We start from the raw sequence: 18,810 nt of genomic DNA on the forward strand, positions 1-18,810 counted from the left end.
GCTGGTTTCTTGTGCTCTTGTAATGGGGAACACAGTCACGTATATGACCTGTTTGATGAGGCAAAATTTTCTCTCAGTGTGGCACATTCTTTTTCAGTAGCTTTTGTTGAAATATGTAGCTGATGTAAACAGTCAAATTCATCGCATCAAGGAGTATTTCCTTGCACTCTTTTGGATTTCCAAGCCAGGGCTCAAGCTATGTGTGAAGTGCCTGGCTCAAATTCCGGGTAATCTGATCTGGCAGACCAAGTCACACTCACTGCTTTCAGTATCATCTAGAAGTTAGCGTATCTGCAGTAGGCACCCCTCTCACTGCCAAAAATCAGCGCATTAATTTTTTTTCTTTATTACCGATTTGGCAAATACACACAATCACACAAAAGGCAACACTGCTATATACAAAGAGATAAAAGCACTAGTTTAGTTTTCGCTGCCCTTGAAACTTCAGTATTTCCATGACACCGGGATCGTGTTCAAAAGAAACAGCGAAAAAGGTTTTTTTTTGTGTGTGATATGTTTTCAGAACTAATGAGCAACTAGCGTCAATTGGCGTGAAAATTACTATCCAAAAATAAGCAACCAAGCATGTAGCGCCATTTGTTGATGAATATGTAAAGCGAATATTTTTAAGTAAGGATGGCGAATTGCCATCTTTGGAAGTGAGTGGGTGAAGCATTGCAGCTTTTAAAAAAAAATGGTGCTGGTCCGGGGCTTAACTCGGACCAGGACAAAGTCTACTCCACTTAGGCGATTCTCCTATATATTTGATTGACTCCCATGAAGTTCTAATCAGTTTTGTCCTCTCTTCCTCTTTTTTGTTCATTCACTAGGTTCACGTTCACATCACAGCGCCAGAAGGAAAGGTAGCAGCTGTTGTGAGCCCAGTAATGGTGCAAGCAGCAGCCACGGCGAAGTCACAATCGCGACCATAGTCATTGGAGCGCCCTGTAAAAGGCAGCCTTCCCTTCCACCTGCTCCCAAGATGTGGTACTCCGGCTGCCGTGAAGGTTACCCATTTCAGTCATATTCAGCCACTGGTGCCCATGTTGTTTTGTGCAAATGCTGAAAGGTCCCTCCCCCCTTTTGTTTATGGGGTGGGAGGCAACTTGCAGTGTGTAAGACTTTACGAACGTGAGAGATGTTCTCTCAACTTCTGTGCCTTTTTTGCATTGCTTTTTGTTGCTCTCATTTAGTGGCATTGTTTTTTTTTTTTTTTATTCCATTTGTTGGACTTGGTCCTTGTACAGATTATCATCAGCATTGTATATGAAAGTGTGTCCTTGTGTCGGAGAGCCCCAGGCACAAATGAAATTTGTCTTTCCTCTGTCCATGCTTTGTGAGGAAGCTTCCCATTTATGCCTTCGGGCTGTTCACATCTGTGGTGCATGTAATTTTTTGGTGTAACCGCCCATTTGGATAAGTTGCGTTATGAAACCGGTGAAAACTTGGCGGTGGTTTTGTCGTGTTTTGTGACGCTTGCTTTTGCTGTGGTTGTTCAGACAGCAGGTTTGCTCTGTCTTTTTTTTGGAGGGGGGGGTCTTCACGATGACATTCGACTCTATTAGGGGCTGCAGAAGTGTGTTGCTCGGTTTTTAACATTATTTGGATGCTGGGTAAAGTTAGTCATAATAGAAAACAGCAGAGTCCTTTACAGACGCTGTTTTGCTAGTAAAGGCTGCTTATGCAGTATGAAAAACTATTTTTGTACTGTGCCAGCACCGATGACAGGAGTGCCCTTTTTTTTTTATCAGCTTTAATTTTGCAGATTTGTCAGAGTGATGTGTAGTTTGAAAAGGGAGTGGCTCACATTTAGTCCGGGTCAGAAACTTGGAGGTGTAATATGTCGTTTACACCCAGCTTGCAAACTCGTGGAACAGTGTATATATACTTCTACATTCACCCATAAATATGCCCTTTGTTTCCCTGGATATTACATGGCAATGATTACAAAGCTGTGCAGTGGTCCTGGTCACTGCAACTCCACACCACAGTTGTTTTGTAGAAATTATAGCATAATACATGTCAGGGGCTACTAGCTTATACTTCCAGATCATTCAATTTACAGCTGAACCTTTTTTGCTTCTTGGCACATTGTATATTATGACATGCAACTGGGCTTTGCTTGCTGTTGTGGCTTTTGATTTGGGCATGACCGTCTTTAGTGCTGCCTGTTTGAAATTTATCCAACAGAATGTCAGCCTATTCTTCTTTGTCTCTTCTCGCATTCTTCATGCATCAGTCTTAAAGTTTCAGTCTGCTCAATTTACTGTAATGTTCATGTACAGTAGAATCCTACTATAGTAAACTCGCATATGGTAAAAACACAGACGAGTTAAGTGAAACTCCAGTTCCATTTTGCCTTCCATAGACAAGTGTACTTCTTTTTTTTTTCATTTATAGTAAAGACATCTTTATTAAAGAAACATTCATAGTAAAGAGCATAACCATGGGGATGTACTTCTCATGAAATTATGGCCTTGTTGCACACGCGCTGTCTAGGACATCTCAGAGCGACAGACACATAACAGTGTAATAGCTAGGCAGGAATTCAGAGACGTGGATATTGAAGTTGATAAAACAGCACCCTTTGAGATGGCTTAGCCAGCAGTCTCATCAGCTGAGAGGAGAAGCCAATTTTTCGAAGGCCTTCGGGCCCGTGAGACAGTGTGAAGTGCACGCAGGCAGAAAAAAAGATAAGTAAATAGTCGCAGCAGTGGACCACACGAAGTAAAGGTGGTGAGAACCGAAGGTGCGGCAGCACTGTGCGGGGATGGGTTTGTCTCACTTTAATGCGTGTTGCGCTACTTAACTTGCCTTTTAAATGACACTGAGGCTGTGGAAGACAATGCCATGTTCACACAAAGTTTTAGTCTTTATATGGACTCAAGCTATCCCCCTCACATTATATTTGTTCAAATGAGCATCTGTCACTAGACAGAGAAAATCTAAAATGTGGTAACGTAAGATGTGATAACTGACTATAAATCATTTGCACATAATGGGATGATTAGAGTGGAATGAAGGTATTTCTAAGTGTTTCTTTTTTAAACCATTATTTTGTATGTTTAGGAAGTAGCCAAATTATTAGGCAGCACTCTCAGACCTGATATAGTGAAGGCACTGACATAGTACAGATTTTCGCTGATCCGAATTACTTTGCTATTGAGGGGTCCTACTGTTGCATAAATGAACCAAAATACTTTATTTTTTTCTTTTTACCAGTCTTGTAACTATAGTTACTAGACCTTACAGTGAACTGACAGGCAGAGTTACACATGCTCACACATGCACAATTCTTTTTGTAGGAAGAGGACAAGCTGTCAGACTAGTTGGTGCTGCATCATTTGAGTAGCACGTAGCAGCACGGGGACAGTGCACAGAAAGACACGGAGACCAGCAAGTCTTTGTGCCTCCACGTCTTTCTGAGCTTGGTCCTCGTATTGTGATGCGCTGCTGAAAACTATCTTTTTGCTTACATCATTTCCTTATTTCTGTGCTGCCATTCTTTCAGTACCTTTTCAATCAGTGCCACATTGTACCTGTTCTGCGTTTTTTCTTCTTTTCCAGTTACATTTGTCACTGGTGTCAAGTAGGAGTGGAGACAGTTTTGAATGTCTAACATTACAGTTTCTTAAATTAGTCGTCATTTTTGTTGAGTGCTACAGACAACCTATCATTAATTCATTCATTCCTAATTTCTTTACTTTCTTGAGCAAACCATAATTTGTAACAACTACTTTTCAGAAGTATTTTGCAATTGTGTGCACAAGTAGGGTCCAGTTTTATTCTGTTGCGTACTCTTCGCACTTCTTACATGTAACGGTTCTTGTAGTCATTGTGCACCCATTGGCTGGATCTTCAGTTTCCTTTAGGCAACTTACCAGCGATGTAATCTCGCTTTCTTTCTTGTTTTGAGATACCATTGTGCTCCCAATTGGTTCACTTGCTTGATTGACCTTTGCAGGAAGGTACCCTCATTTCATTACATTTTCTGGTTTCAGTGGAAGAGGCCAAGTTTATTTCTTTTATATTGAAATGAAATTAAGTATCACTGATTTTCAGAAGTCTTTATTTGATGTTCCTTCATGATGGTAAGGCTATTGGTGGTTAGGTTGAGCTCTGATTTAATTCTTGCACCACAATGACTTGACGTGACGACTGGTCCATGGACAAATGGTCCATCATGTGAATTCACCTTTAATAGGGATTGTGGCGCTGGCGTCTCTTTGCATGCTATTGTTTCTTCAGCGAAATCCACTTCATAATTATCTTAACTGTAGCATTAGCAGTGCGTGTGGTGCTTATCTTTAGTAGCATTTTTCTTCTAGCTTTGTGAACATCTTTTTATTTTAACCACAGCAGCAATCAAATGCCTTGGAAACTTCTTTTACCAGATGGTGAAATTAGGCGAAGCCTCCTGGGTAACAGCACTAAAGACGTGTTTTAATTGAGGGAAAATTCTCTATATTGGCAGTAGTTCAAGCCATGCTGTTAAGTTCTGAAAGCAGCTTATAACCTGACGCAAGGTGAACAGTGTGTACATTGTTTTTTTTTTTATGTGTCATTATTCCATACTCTGTATAATGAAAAGAATGCTTTGTCATTACACTCTGTAATGAACTGAAATCCTTTGTCATTTGTTGAGTTTCTAGTAACACTTATTGAAACTGCTTGGTTTCATACCTTTGCTCGACATTGCTTTCATATTGCTTGCACATGCGACATCTGGTCTTTGAAGTTTTTTTGCCATGAGCACTTAAAAGAGCAGCTTGTTAATATGTTTACCCCAAATAGGATGCAGAATACTTGAAGTGGCTTGCCAGTATCACATTCGCAATGTCATCTGTAAGCTATCCATAAATTATGCAAGCTTAAGAAGGGAAAGTTTAAATTAAGCTAGCTTTGTGCCATTTAACGAGGCGATTTGAATTCTGATTCCTCTCACTGAGTCACAACTGAAGGTAATGCCCATGTGCATGCATGCTGTCCATGCATTTTTTTCTCTTTAGATAAGACAGTTCAATTTCATGTTTAAGGTCTGTTAAGTCTAGTCACTGAAATGTGCCTGACATCGTGTTTTTTTTTTATATATACTTAGTAGAGCCTTAGTTAAATGACAACGGTATTGATGCGGTAAGACATGCAGTCCACATGGTAATAGAAACATGTGCATGTGTGCCAAACTTAATTCTGTGTGTTAAGAAGAAAGTCTCTCTTGGTTTGCAAAAGCACAACTGTTGCCCAGAGGCGTTAGCGTGCCTGCTTCAAGACATGGTGGTGTGTTCAGTGATCTGCCTGTCCTGCCCTATGTTGTTGCCGCGAATAAACTGAAGACTCAGTTTTTTTTTATTTTGCTTTCTGGCTGTGCATGTGTTGAGGCCACAAAAATGTTCCTATCAGTGGCTAAACAAAGGTATAAGGTAACAGTTGTGTTAATCCATTAAAGAAAAGATTTGTTAATGAAGTCAGAAGTAGTGGAGGTACTGTTTAATTTAAAGGGAGTCTGCGCTGTGGATACTGTTATATTGAAGTCAGCATTATAATAATGAGGACATTATGTAAGCTGCATGTTAACAAGCATAGCTGGTAGAATTACAGTGGCAGTTTCAGTTAACCGTGAAAAACAACATTTTTTAAAATTAAGCAGTGCTGTTGTGACATGTCATAATTAGTTGTGAATATTCTAGGGGTCTCGGATGTGAAGAAACAGATAGGTACACCATGAAATGGCAGTTCTCACCGATGCTGTGCAGCCATAAATTTTAAGCTAAACCTGGCTGTTGGAACTGTCGTGCTAACAAGTTAGCAAAGAGGCTAAGGCAAGTTGGTACAACACTGTGAGGAACAGCATGAACAGGAGACAGTAAAAAAAAAACGGACAAATGAGAGCTGATGTACAACTCTGTTTTAAGTCTGGGCTTATCCGTACGCTTCTTTCTAGTGTCCCGTCCTGTGCACTCTGTTCATCACGATGCTGTTTCAACAGTTTTTACATGCAGAATGTTGCTTTATAGAAGAATGGTGAAAATTTTCTGTTGGGGGCAGGCATACGCCACTCCTAAATGCTTTCTTTGGTATAAAAGTACCTTTTGCTGGGCCTATTTTATGTAGGCCTGTGGGAATAGGTTTTTTTTTTCTTCAAAGCAAATAGTAATTTTCTTCTAATAATTTTGAAGTGATATTTCGAATAATTCTGGCACACAAGAAAGTTGAACAGCACAATAGGCATTTTCAAAATCGGGTATTTTGCTAACACACAATGCTGCTACATGAAAAAAAAAAAAAAACTAAGAATACATTAAAGCTTTTTCACACTCGTTGAAGCTGTGTCGACTTTTTGCAAAAATGGCTATCGGAAACGGGGCGGCTATTGACATGCAGAGCCGACGTATTTGTTGAAGTGTATGAGCGATTTGTGGGACCTACAAATGCTAGACTTAATTGCGATTGCGTCGTTGCGCCACTGTTGCTTCTAAACGGCTATAGGCATCAAATTTTTGCTTTTTTGTTTTCTTATTTCAAATGATGCCTTAGACATTAATGTGCATGAATGACCCCGTTCACTAAATCTGTAATTGAATTGCTTCTTGACACTGTGTCGGTTTCATCAGCCGAACAATGGTTGTGATGTTTAGTTGGTCTTTAGGTCACGTGAAGCATGAAAAGACGGCAATATAACTGGCGATACGTCGTTTGGTGTCGTTCCAGCTCCTGAAACAGGATGTTGTAGTGAATTAAAACCTCATATCAGGGTTTATATTGCAGTTTTTTTCTTGCCTCATGTTACCTAAAGGCCAACAACACCCGCAGCCATCCCTCGGTTGATGAAACCAAAACAGCGTGAGAGAAGAAAATCAATTGTATTGTTAACCGCCACGCAGTGATCAATGTATTCTAATGTACAATGCATCATTTGAAAGAAGAAAACACGCAACTTAATTTAGGTGTCTGTAGTCCTTTCAGCGGTGACTCCTACACACCTGCTAAGCGCACGCTCCGCATGCACGTCCAGCGCTGCCCCGCGTCAGGCATCGGAAAAGGGCACCTATACCTCCATGTGCCTCGTGCGAGCGCTGTCGCACTCGATTATGGAATTTCACGTGTAGAAGAGCAGCTGCAGTCCAGACTTGTCCCGCGGAAGACGAGGGAGCCGTGCGTCCTCCAATTTATGCGCGCTGCCATGCTTGTTCAGGCGCATGCGCACCGCAGATAGCGCTGGCGCAGTCACCTGGCAGGTACAGGTCCGTACACCTGCTCGCGTGTGCTGCCTCATGCATGAAGAGACCCCCTCCGGCTGCAGCATACGCGCGGGCATGCAGGCACGCGGTGCGCCTAGCAGGTATTCATGGAGTCGAGGCTTTGGCTGCACGCGCGCCTAGGTACCATACCAGAAGAGATACACTGAACCAAAATCACACGAACCAAGCATTCCGGGAACATTATTCGCTTGAGACGAATACCTCGAGATTTCGAGCACCAAATATTCGGATCGAATCGAAAGCTTCACTATTCGAATAAATATTTGAAATTATCAAATGTTTGCAGAAGCCTACTGTTATACAGTCGACGACCGATCTTTTGGACCCTTTAGGGACCGCGAAAATGACCGAAAAATCAAGCAGTATGGAAAATCAAAGTTCACTGAAAAAAATCAGGACCTTATTACCAATATGGTGGAGGAAGGGGCGAGTTGTATTGCATACATTCTAAAGCTCCTCGTGACTAAATTTCGCCCCGCGACACGTGCACAGACAACGGGCGGCGACCGCTTTCATGAGCTCGGCCTGGCTGTGCTGCCGTCGGCATGTCGCTGATGAACGTACGGATTGGGGCAAAGTCTTGACGGGAGAGCGAACACGCCGCTGCGGGAACTTCGCTGCGCCCGCAGTACGATGGGCCCGGAACAAGAACTCGAAGATGGCAAAGCAATAAAAACTGAGAAACGGCCGAAGCAAGCACTCTGTCGGCGTTGGCCTTCGTCATTAGGCCCAGCGACTAGAGCCAAAATCGGCATCGTATCTGGCGATATGCACTCTGTGGTGGCTTGTGTATAATGAAAGGTGCCTTGCCTGTCATCGCAACACCAGTTGTTGACGGTTTTACAATAGAAGAGTCTGGGGCTGCGGTGCATTTTGCCGCGGGTATGCTGACCTCGCTTTGAAATACACAACCATTTCCTCCCGCGCTCGCCATCTCCATGAAGCAGTATGCCTCCCACGCACTTCATTGCTACCTCTTTCCGTATTCGGGAAGAAAGACTCTGCACAAATGAGTTCCAGGAACTCTACTGTTCAAGTTCGTGCAGCGGAAGACATTCAAGAACAGTACGAATTCGAAACCATGCGGGCGCAATGTACCGACTCGCGCAGAATTCCAGCATCGCAAGTTAAGACGCTCCCTTTAAACTTGAATTTCGTTTTGTTTGATCAAGTTTTCACTCTCTCCTGCAGTTTGAATGAATGAGGTTCCACTGTACACATTATATGGTGGCTTGAATATTGGTGGCGAGTGCGAACGAGGTCTGAAAAATAGAGCAGTCAGTTGCCGTGCGTCCGAAATTTCAGGCGCTCTTATACATTGGCTCTATGGGCCATGTGGCAGTGCCGCGAAAAAGTCCAAATAATCGAGCATGTCCGAAAAATCAGTCGTCTGAATTTTCGATCGTCGACTGCATTTAGCAGGATTAAATGGCATCACTGTTTCCTATTGTTCCATTCTTCTGTGGTCATCTTGTCATTTGTGCACTAAAATGTAATGGTTTCGTAAACGATCCCTACTCTCGTTGTACAGTGTACTGAAATGAACCCTCGCAACATTTACTTGGAACTGCAAATGATGGGTCTCAAAAAGTTGATGCGTGAGAAAGGCCTTGCAAAGAGCTGTATTACAGAACTGTAAAATAAATTATAGTATTTGAACTGGAATGAACGTCATGAATTCGTTGGCGTTTTTAAAAAATTGACTGGACGTTTACCATTGTGGTAATGTGAATTTCAGCGACAGCTGAGCGGTTCGGATTTCTGATGCCACTTGGAGTACTAACCTCTAACTACCACTCGGTTCTGGGGCACGGTATCCTGCATTTATGCTGCTAGATTCATACTAGCGCCACGGCTAAGCTCTGGTGAATTCCTCTTGACGTCATTGTGTTCAAACCAATTGGTGATTGTCATTCTACCCAACTATTGTGGCACGTCATGCATATCGTCCCGCCATTCTGACAACTAGTGTGACGCATTGCACCTAGTGTGTTACGCCAATGACGTCGCAAGCACAAATTTGGTGTCTTATTTCTAATGATGCATTAGACCTTGATATACATGGATCACCCCGTGGTATTAGCCTACGACCGCTAAATAATTGATAACCGAATTTCTTGTTAATTATGTTTCGGTTTCGTTTTCATCAGCCGAAACTACATGTATGTGATTTTTTTTTTTTTTTTCGTGGCTTACGTGACCTCAACTACATGTCCCAGCTATTGTTTGGTCGATGAACGTGAAAAAAACTTCAAGAAGAAATTCAAATATTAATTATTTAGTGGTCATAGGCAAATGCCACGTGGTGAACCATGTATTTTAATGGCTAATGCATGATTTCAAAGAACATGCAAATCCTTTAACAGCTGTCGCTGTTAAAGATATCGATCTATGACGTGGGCTCTGCCTCGGTTCGTGCATGCGAGTTGAACTGTCACCTGGACAACCTGTGCAGCAACCACTACCCGATATCAATCGACATACTATAGAAAGCCACCAATTGTCGGTTTAGGAGCAAGGATGGCTGGTCATGAGCAAGTCGCCGTGCCCATGCAGTGAACTCGGAAGTGCGCACCAACAAAGCTGCATCATATACCCTCCTATCAACATGAGGGACTGCAGGGCGCAACTGTAACGCGAAGCCAACCGACGCCACTACAGACGCTTTCTCGGGCTGTGACTTCCAGCAGGTGCAGAGCAGCACTACGCGGGTTAGCAGTGACGTAACCACTGCACTTTCATCAGTTAACGCACAGACCTCTAGATGGCGAAAATGTGTGCCATCATTCGCGCCACACCTATGGCGCTTCATATTTTGTTCTTGCAGCCGAAATTTCCTATTTGGCAAGCTCGAGCTCGAGTAGAAGGTCGATCGTGGCCGGCGCTTTTCAAACTTAAATTTTTTTTCAGAGTGCTAGGTCTTACGGCCTAGGTTCCTGGGAAAGACGAAGTTGTAGTTGGGAAGTGTCCGTGGCAAACACGAAAAATGGTGGCCTGCACACTTTCTCTGTCGCCGTGCCAGTGCTACAATAAAACAGATATAAAAGAGCAGCGCGCTAACGGCACACTAGTTGGCGTTGAAGGGAAAAGTAAAATGCAAGAAACTGCTCTGGAGCAGAAATGCCCCCCCCCCCCCCCCCCCCCCCCCCCCAGAAGAATATTTTCTGGAGCACATTAAAATTCGAATCATTACGATTTCGGTGCTCATTGGTCGTTAAAATATTATTGTCACATATTATGCGCAGAAAGAATAAAAACCATATGCTCGATTTGCATCAAAAGCCCTTTTAGGTTATCGTGGCCTTGATTATACCTATTGCTGTACGACTGATGACAAGAAAATACCTGACTGGCTTAGCGAATAATCGCCCTACACTAAAAATTAAAGAAATTCCAGCGTTTAATTTTGAGGGAGTATATGCTTGTCCCATAATTGACTCCTTTTTCAAGAGTTACCGTAATCCTGCTAAGCCAATCAAAGGAGTAACGAACTCGTGAACGGAAAGCAGTAGTGTTCCGTTACATAATCCATATCCCTAAAAGGCCAACACATTCACATCAAAAAAATTCCAATGGGAAGTATTTCGAGTGAAGTTTCATGGCAAATTAAGATCTATAGGCATCTGGAAGTGCTTCGCCTTAACTGAAGCATGGTGGTTTGTGCTCAGCTTTTTTCCTCGCATAGTCGCTGTTTTGAAACAATGCAAATACGAATGAAAATATCTAACTTACAGGTGCGCAAGTGCAACCTTTCTCTGAACAGTACATGTTGAGAGCGTTTTCTTGAGTGCACCACTTCACTCTGCTCATAGTTTCATTTTGCGAAGCAGCCATCTACTCCTTGTCCAAGAGGGATTTGCAAGCTGTTCTACTTTTTGTGAAACAGAATTGAATGCGATATTTCACTGCTCCCCAGGCAATTTAGACAAAGTAGCCGTTATGGTGGAGTAAACAGCTGCTAAAGAGAGTAAAGTAGTAGGTTTACTCCTGCCAGGCTGCCTCCAGTTTTTAGAGTGTAACACTTGCTAACTGTCAGATCGCGTGACTGTAGTCCACATCTGGGCCACATTGAAGCGGCACTATTAAACGCGGATTCCTCACGACGGCTTGTGCAACTTCAGCAAGACCATGCACGCTGTTCTTGTGGTTGCTTTCGTCATTTACACCAAGCTGGAGCACCACGCATCTAACGAGTGAAATGACATGCCTCTGGATGAAAACGGTAACCCCCTCGTCTGTCTGGATACTACATAGACGCTGTTATGCACCATTTTTGCTCCTGATACACCTTGCACTGCAACAGGACGAGCGGCCTATTTGATGGAACGTTTGACTTCGTGATACCCGAATTTAGAGGGCTTATGCATTCAGTCTCACGGGCCATGCACAGAACTTCATAAAGAGCTTTCTGGGATACAGCACATTTGCAAGTCTAAGGTCATGCAGCAGTCGGAGTCAGGGACCTGGGGCCATCCTACTACTGAACACTTTCTTTGGGAGTGCCTTAGCTTCTCGGAGCTGTGGCAGGGCGATTGGGCAATCGCCTCCCCCACCTGCTTTCTTAGCTTATGAATGCTGAGACACTCCTTGCAGTACCGCTAGGATGCATTCGTAGATATACCTGTTCAACTGAAGAACGAATTTGTGCAGCGACATTTTCTCAGCTCTGCAAGGACGCTGTCACCCTGGCAGGTATGGAAACCTCGGTCTTTACATGTATACTTTACACAGACGTACAGACGCAACACTCCTGTATTTTGGTGGAGCTACAGGAACAGCGGATGGCATTACACACTGACTGGACAATTGGGGTGGCAGATTTGAAAATAATAGCTAGAAGTTTTACAGTTGAGGCGGAAAGTGCATACAAACTGTGCATACAACCCCCCCGTCCTGGCAGACTAGTGGGGGGCGGTCCCTACAGAGCGGTCGGGATATATTTCTCGGGATGAGAAATGCCCGTTGGTGACCCAGTTGTAGAAGGGTTGAAATGCGGGCCAGTTGGTACGGTGTAACTTGAAAAAAAGCCAGTCACAAGGGACAAGAGAAAGAGTGTTTACGCCACAACGACTGAACTATCAAATGAGATTTATTGGACATAATAAATCTTCGTTGTGTTCGGACACGATCGCGCGCAATGCTTCTCCACAGCCGGTCAGTTGTCGCTCTGTTAAGAAGGAAGCATCCCCGCTAGCACCGCTGTTTGCCATCATGTTGAGGTTCTCAAAGCTCTGCGTTTTTGAAAAAAAAGTAACTGATTAAAAGTAATCAATTACAAAAAAATTCATTGAATTACGCAGAATGTTGCCTTTGAAAAAGTAATCGATTAAGTACGAAATTAGAAAAACGTTATTGATTACAAGTGATCAGTTACTTGTAATGTGTTACGTACAAGTTATGTAACATGTTACGTACAAGTTACAACCAACTCTGACTGGAGTGCGCAGTTTGTAGCGGTTTAAAAGGTATGTTGGGGGATCGCAACATGCAAGATTAGGCGCGGGGAAATTTGACTGTGTGAGCCTCGTAATTGCAGACAATGCCCTCATGATCAGGCAGGTCAACCATAACGCAAGTGCTAGACATTTTCCAGCACTGGAATTGGATTGCAAAACATTTATTTCGTCAAAAGGCAAAATGCAGATGGTCCGTGCTAGGTGGCTAACAGTCCACGGCTGACAGCGACCCGAGTAGGCCATTCAATGGCCCAGGTTTGAACTCCCTAGTCTGAGCTTACCAACACGGCCTCCCATTGCTCGAGGCTAGGAACTTGTATTAGAGATTCCGGTGGCGGCTCCTCTTTACAGTTTCACAATATGTGAGCTATTTCGCCACATAGTGTAGATTCTGGGTCATAATCACCGGGATAGAATTTTGATAGTAAGGAATCATTAAAGGGCCCCAGAAAGGGGCTCTCAATAAAGTTGCGATATGTCTGGGATGTTAAAGGATGCTCCTTCATAATTATCCTCCAGCAAAAAAATTTCTAATATGTTTTGTGGAAGCTGATATATATGCAGACAAAATTTGAACTTCCACATCTTCGCGCCTTTCCCACTCTCGCACGCCAAAACGGCGGCGCTCCTCCGCCAGCCCCACCCACTCGGCCCCTCTCCTACCTCCGCTGGTTGCGGCGCGCGCGGAGTGGCCGCGGCCGTGGTAGCACGTGACGTATGAAAGAATTTGGCGCTGTGAACAGTAGTCCCCCGGCTGCTGACGTCACTTGCACGACGTGACGTCGTGTGCCAGGTTTCGCGCGAAAGTCCGGCACCGCGCGTCGCCGCGAGGTGCGAAAGCGGGATTTTTTTTAATGTATTGTAGATTTCCCGCTCGCTTCTGAGGTCTCGTACGCGGCATGGACGCTCGGTGGCTTGTACTCTACATAGTGCAAGCATTTTAAAGCCAAGCTCAAACACCCGTTTCTGTGGCCCGCCAGGTGGTCTTCTGCTCCTTATCTAAGGTTTTGTTTGGAGGAGAGATCCTCCTTTCTAGTTTAAAATGGTTAGTAATGTCGTGATATGATTCTAGGCAGTCCTTTGAGAAACTCTCAGTAACAACCGCGTCCCCTGCTTGGCTGACAAATACGTCCGAGCTTTGATGTGTGCCGCTTCGTTACTAGGATTCCCAGGTCAGCCGGGACCCATATCAACTCAACAATTCAAAGTTTTTTGTTTGACCCAATATGTTCATTGCTGCCTGAGAAATTCTGCCCCTCGCAAAGGTGATGCAGGTTAGTTCTAAGAAATATTGATAGCGTTTATTTGAAAGCGACCGCAAAACTTTGGATTAGTGTATACTTCCAGCATGACTTCCAGTGCTGGAGATGCTGAGCGAGAGAGAGCCATTGCAGTTGGTGAATGCCGACATCTTCTTGGTCCGCGTCCCTATTCCGGGATGCTGCAAGATTCCACCCTCGCGATCTTGACGTGCGAGGGCAGCTTGTGCCGTCGCACTCGAGCACTTGAGGAAGGTCTCCCAAGCCTCTTTAGTGGGGGAGGGGTGGGCAGGGAAGTGGGACTGTGGAATAGAGAACAGAGCTCATCACAGTATGGGCACAAAAAAAGGGGAGGGGGGGGGGGTTCACTTTGGGTCAAGCGAGCAGCCATGGCGGGACACCAGTAGGTGTTCGTCTGTAGCTGTCGCAAGATGTGTTTGTCTGCCTTCGACGGCTCCTTTGCTGGTGAAGGGAACTGGCGATGCCGTAATGGTCGACTCGATTTCTCGAAACCGCAGAAGCGGTCGGCTAGGCTCATCGGTTGGGACGCGGAAGTAGGTGCTCGGCCAGCCGCATTCGCAGCTTCGTTACCACGGGGTCCCATGGTGGGCCGGTGCCCACACGATGCGTCTAGGCGTGGGCTCGGAGTCCTTAACTGCGTTGTATAGTATATCATAGGCTAGAGGACTTACCTCGCCTTTGACATAGCTCTGTCGCAAGCGAAACGCGAGGCTGAGATGACAATCTTGCTTTGGCGGTCTGCGACCGCGAGGGGGATAGCGACTTCTTCAGCCCAGTGGGCATAATTCTCGGCGCGGAAGGAGCTCGATCCCATTGGTTTGCAAATTCTGGCGTCCGACTACGGCTGCCGTGTAGATATATAGTGGCCTGATGGAGTCGGACCTGCGACATCAACGTAGAACACGCCGGGTTTAGAAGCATGTTGTGCATCCAGCGCCCACGCGCTGAATTCTCCGCCCTTCGTGTGTGTGTGGAGTCACGTTGTGTGGCACCGGTTCTATCCATAGCCTGTACCGCCACAGCTCCGGGATAGAGAGTGGTTACTCGGCGGGACACAGGGTATGCTTATTTTGAGGCGACTGAGTATACGGCGTCCTTGTCCCGTCTGCTGCAGTCCCGTGTATTAATTTATTCATGAGATGAGCCTCTCGCAACTCTGAGTAGGTGTTGAGCACCCCCCAACTAGGGCCGTGAGACGGACCGTGGAGGTGGTAATCAGGAGGACCAGGGCTCGTTTCACGATTCGAATAATGACGTCCAACTGCTTTATGTTAGCTGCATTCAGGCGGAGGTACGGCGCCGAGTACAGGGGCGTGACGGACGCATTGCATCCGCGCAAGCCACCGCGCCGGCAGTCGTAACATATATACGGCCTACCATTTCCCCCACGCGCTTGATTTTGGCGATGATGGTGTCGTCTTTTAGCCAGCGATGAATGCATGCATGTAAGCTCAAGACTCTGATCTCGTCAACCTCGCGGACAGGACTCTCGCAGAGAGTAACGCACATCGATGTGGAGTTGGTCTTGCAGGCACGAATGTGCAGCTGTAGCTCGGTCTTGTCTGGGGCAAGAGCGAGCCCGCATGAGCTGGCGTAAGTTTCGGCTATATCGTCGCGGCTTGCTGGATCGAGGTTGTCCCCCATTTCACCGACGCTGCGTTGGTAGCCCATAGTGTTACGTCGTTGGCTTACACTGCGTAGTGCACCCTCCCCACCCGCTGCGGGAGGGAAGGTAGCTCCATCATTGCGATATTGAACAGCAAACGCGAGAGCACAGTGCCCTGAGGAGTGCGCCCTGGTTCCCATGCGGTAAGGTCCGTACTCCTGATTATCGATCCGGAGCAGGGCCTGCCGTTGGGAGAGGTAGTCCCGGACGTAGCTGAACGCCTTTGCACCTCAATTTGTGTGGCTGAGATTGCTGCCGTGTTTGATTAAGGTCTAATGCCAGAATATCACGGTCTCTGCGTGTGGACGTCCGAGGAGCGATGATATGTCCTCGCGGAGTTGTCAGAGTACGTCTTGAGCCGACATGTGCAGGCGGTACCCGTACATGGTGTCTGCAAACGGACCCTTCGAAATAGCTATGGGCTCCGTGCGCTGGTATGGTGGCGCCAGCAGCGACCACATCGCCAGCGCCGCCTCGTGGTACTCGCCGCGTTAACCGGGCGCTCAGTCACGGCCGGTCACTCGAAGGGAGAGCGCGTTACCATCATCTCCCACAAGCAGGGGCGTAGCCAGGGGGGTGAGGTGGGGAGAGGGGGGGGGGGGGGGCGTTGTCTTTTCTAGTCGGAAAAAGGCATTGTAGGTGACAAAATCCAGAATGACTTCCGGCGCCGGTGGTTGTTTTGGTTAGCGGTGCGTGACAAAAAGTATGGTGGGGCAGCCTAAAAAGAATGTAAACAATTAAGCCCCTGCCTGTGCCACTACGTATAACAAGCTTAGCGGTGCGTGACAGTTCGAAATAATTACAGGCGGTGGGGGCTTATGGGGTTTTAGCCCCCCCCCCCCCCCCCCCTACACCCCTGAAATTTTTTCGAACTGTCACGCACCGCTGACCAAAACAACCACCGGCGCCGGAAGTCATTCTGGATTTTGTCACCTACAATGCCTTTTTCATCTAGAAAAGACATTCTGGCGCGAACGGGAAATTACGGGTATAAACGGGCAATTACGAAAATGTATGACTGCTCAAGCCGCAGAAATTTGTGCCGTTTATTGTAATAGTTAGCACCGTGATCAAAGTTACCATGCGAATACGAAAATTTTGAGGACTTCAATAACCGATTTTGATTGACCTTGCTCATTGAAAGCCCTGCTCACGCGGTGTTTCCCAAGCTACACACTCGGATATGGGTTATTTCAACTTGCGGCATCATTCGTGGCTTTCGTTTGTCCTCTTCTTTCCTTTTTATCTACCTGCATGCTTTTACTTTTTCTTTGAATCAACGGAATACCCTTCTGTAATAATGGGTGCAGAATAATTGTCGCCGTGCAGGCAGTTAAAAAATACATACTTTCGTATTTATTTCTGCATTGTTCCTCTATTATTCTAACCATAGGGCGCTGTCGCGACCGCAGCATGGCCCAAGTACACATCGCGACTTCTGCTATCATAGTTTTGTTCTTGCCTGGATCATCTGTCTTCCCGTGTGTAAAGTTTAATTACTATCTGCGATTGGGCAAGATCTTTATTTCCCCTGTTTGACGCATTGTATACAGTGACTTTTTGCTTATATATGTATATTTAATGGAGACATAGGTGTATTTAAATATCTTGTTGCGAGGTTTTGTGCATACATACAATGAATTTGTTTCCAGTGTTTTTCTTGTCCTTTATCAAGTTGTATCATCGCATTTCTAATACTCCATTTTACCTTCGCACTTCTAATGTATATTTTTCAAAACTCTTCGTTTATACATGTGCTCGCTGTTGCGAATAAAATTTCGGTGCAATTACTCGCAATACATGATCGGTGACAGCTGCTGCTGCTGCGCAGCTACACTGGAACGAAGGACAGCGTCAGTGAGATTTTTCCCTGGCCGTTGGATATGTACAAAAATCTAAATGTTCTTGAACGACAAAGATTCATTAAAATGTTTGTCCTCTGCTTGCTCATTTCACGTTCTTTACGTTTTTCACATCAGCGCCGTACACTGCTTTGCTGGTTTCGGACTGATATAGTTTTAGACTTCGTGTTATATTTTCCTTACTAATTAAATACGCAAAAACATGGAACCTTTGGTATCAGTTATGTCTGCCACGATTTTTAAGACACACGAATACATTCTTTTGTTTAAAGAATAAATATTTCACTCGTCTAGACAGGGCGTAGCGCTATCTCATGCACAATGGCATTGTCAATGGCAATGCAGTTATTATTGCGTTTGATTCCTCCACAAATTCTATGAGGAGGCCGCCCTGCAATATGCCCCCCCCCCCCCCCCTCCCCCGAACAAAATCAAAATTTCTGGCTACGCCACTGCCCACAAGGTCCCGATGCTTGCGAACCTGCCCGACCAGGAGTACCTTGAACCCCTCGACTACATCAATCGGATTTAATTGGGACGGGTTCCCGGCCCCTCCCTAACGAATGGAAAACGTCCCTCGTAATTTTCATTCCTAAGCCTGGAAGGACAGTACATTTCGACAACTTGAGACCCATTGCGCTAACCTCATGCGTGGGAAAACTCCTCTGTGCGGCATATATGTAGCGCTCACACAGGTTCTCAACTAGCTGTGCATTGGTGCCCGATGAGCTGTGTAGAGCCCACTTTAGGTTGCGTTGTGTTTCACCTCACGTGTTTGACGTGTCTAGAAGAGCTCGAAAGAGGTGCCAGGGGCTCTTGGAGCTCATCTGTCCTGCAGCTCGGTTGCAGCGTGCGGTCCAGTTGGAGTCAACCAAACGGACAGCATATTCATCGGCCTGTGTAGTGAGTTGTGCTATGCGTATCTTGAGACGCTGGCTCGTTTTGTGTGTGCGCCTCCATCGACGGATGAGACCGCGGCTCCAGCACTGGAAGTCATGCTGGAAGTAAACTAATTCGAAGTTTCGCGGTCTTTTTCAGTAAACGCTGTCATCATCATTAGTCGTTATCATTGCTTAAAACGAATATTTTTAAAACTAACCTGCATTAGCTTTAATTTTTTTGCTTTGATCCAAATAAATATTGTTTTATATTTAATTACAAATCTAACATAATATGGACGAATATTTTTGATGATGATAATGAGTTTAAAAAGAACGACATCTCTTATCGTTTTTTAGAACTCGAACATTCACCTGACCAAAAACACTCGTGTGTTTAGTCATGTGA

At 45.2% G+C, this 18,810-nt stretch overlaps 1 protein-coding gene across 1 annotated transcript in view; it reads left to right on the forward strand.

Moving 5' to 3' along the window:
• Positions 1 to 5,347, forward strand: part of Mondo (MLX interacting protein mondo) — a 61,366-nt gene extending 56,019 nt beyond the window's left edge. The window contains exon 20 of the mRNA XM_077654318.1: positions 831 to 5,347. Within this exon, the coding sequence (XP_077510444.1) occupies positions 831 to 867 (37 nt within the window). The 3' untranslated portion in view covers positions 868 to 5,347. The remainder of the gene's footprint in view (positions 1 to 830) is intronic.
• Positions 5,348 to 18,810: the final 13,463 nt, after the last annotated feature.

This window comes from Amblyomma americanum, chromosome 2 (genome assembly GCF_052857255.1).
Source record: "Amblyomma americanum isolate KBUSLIRL-KWMA chromosome 2, ASM5285725v1, whole genome shotgun sequence".
In the NCBI taxonomy this organism is placed as follows: domain Eukaryota; kingdom Metazoa; phylum Arthropoda; class Arachnida; order Ixodida; family Ixodidae; genus Amblyomma; species Amblyomma americanum.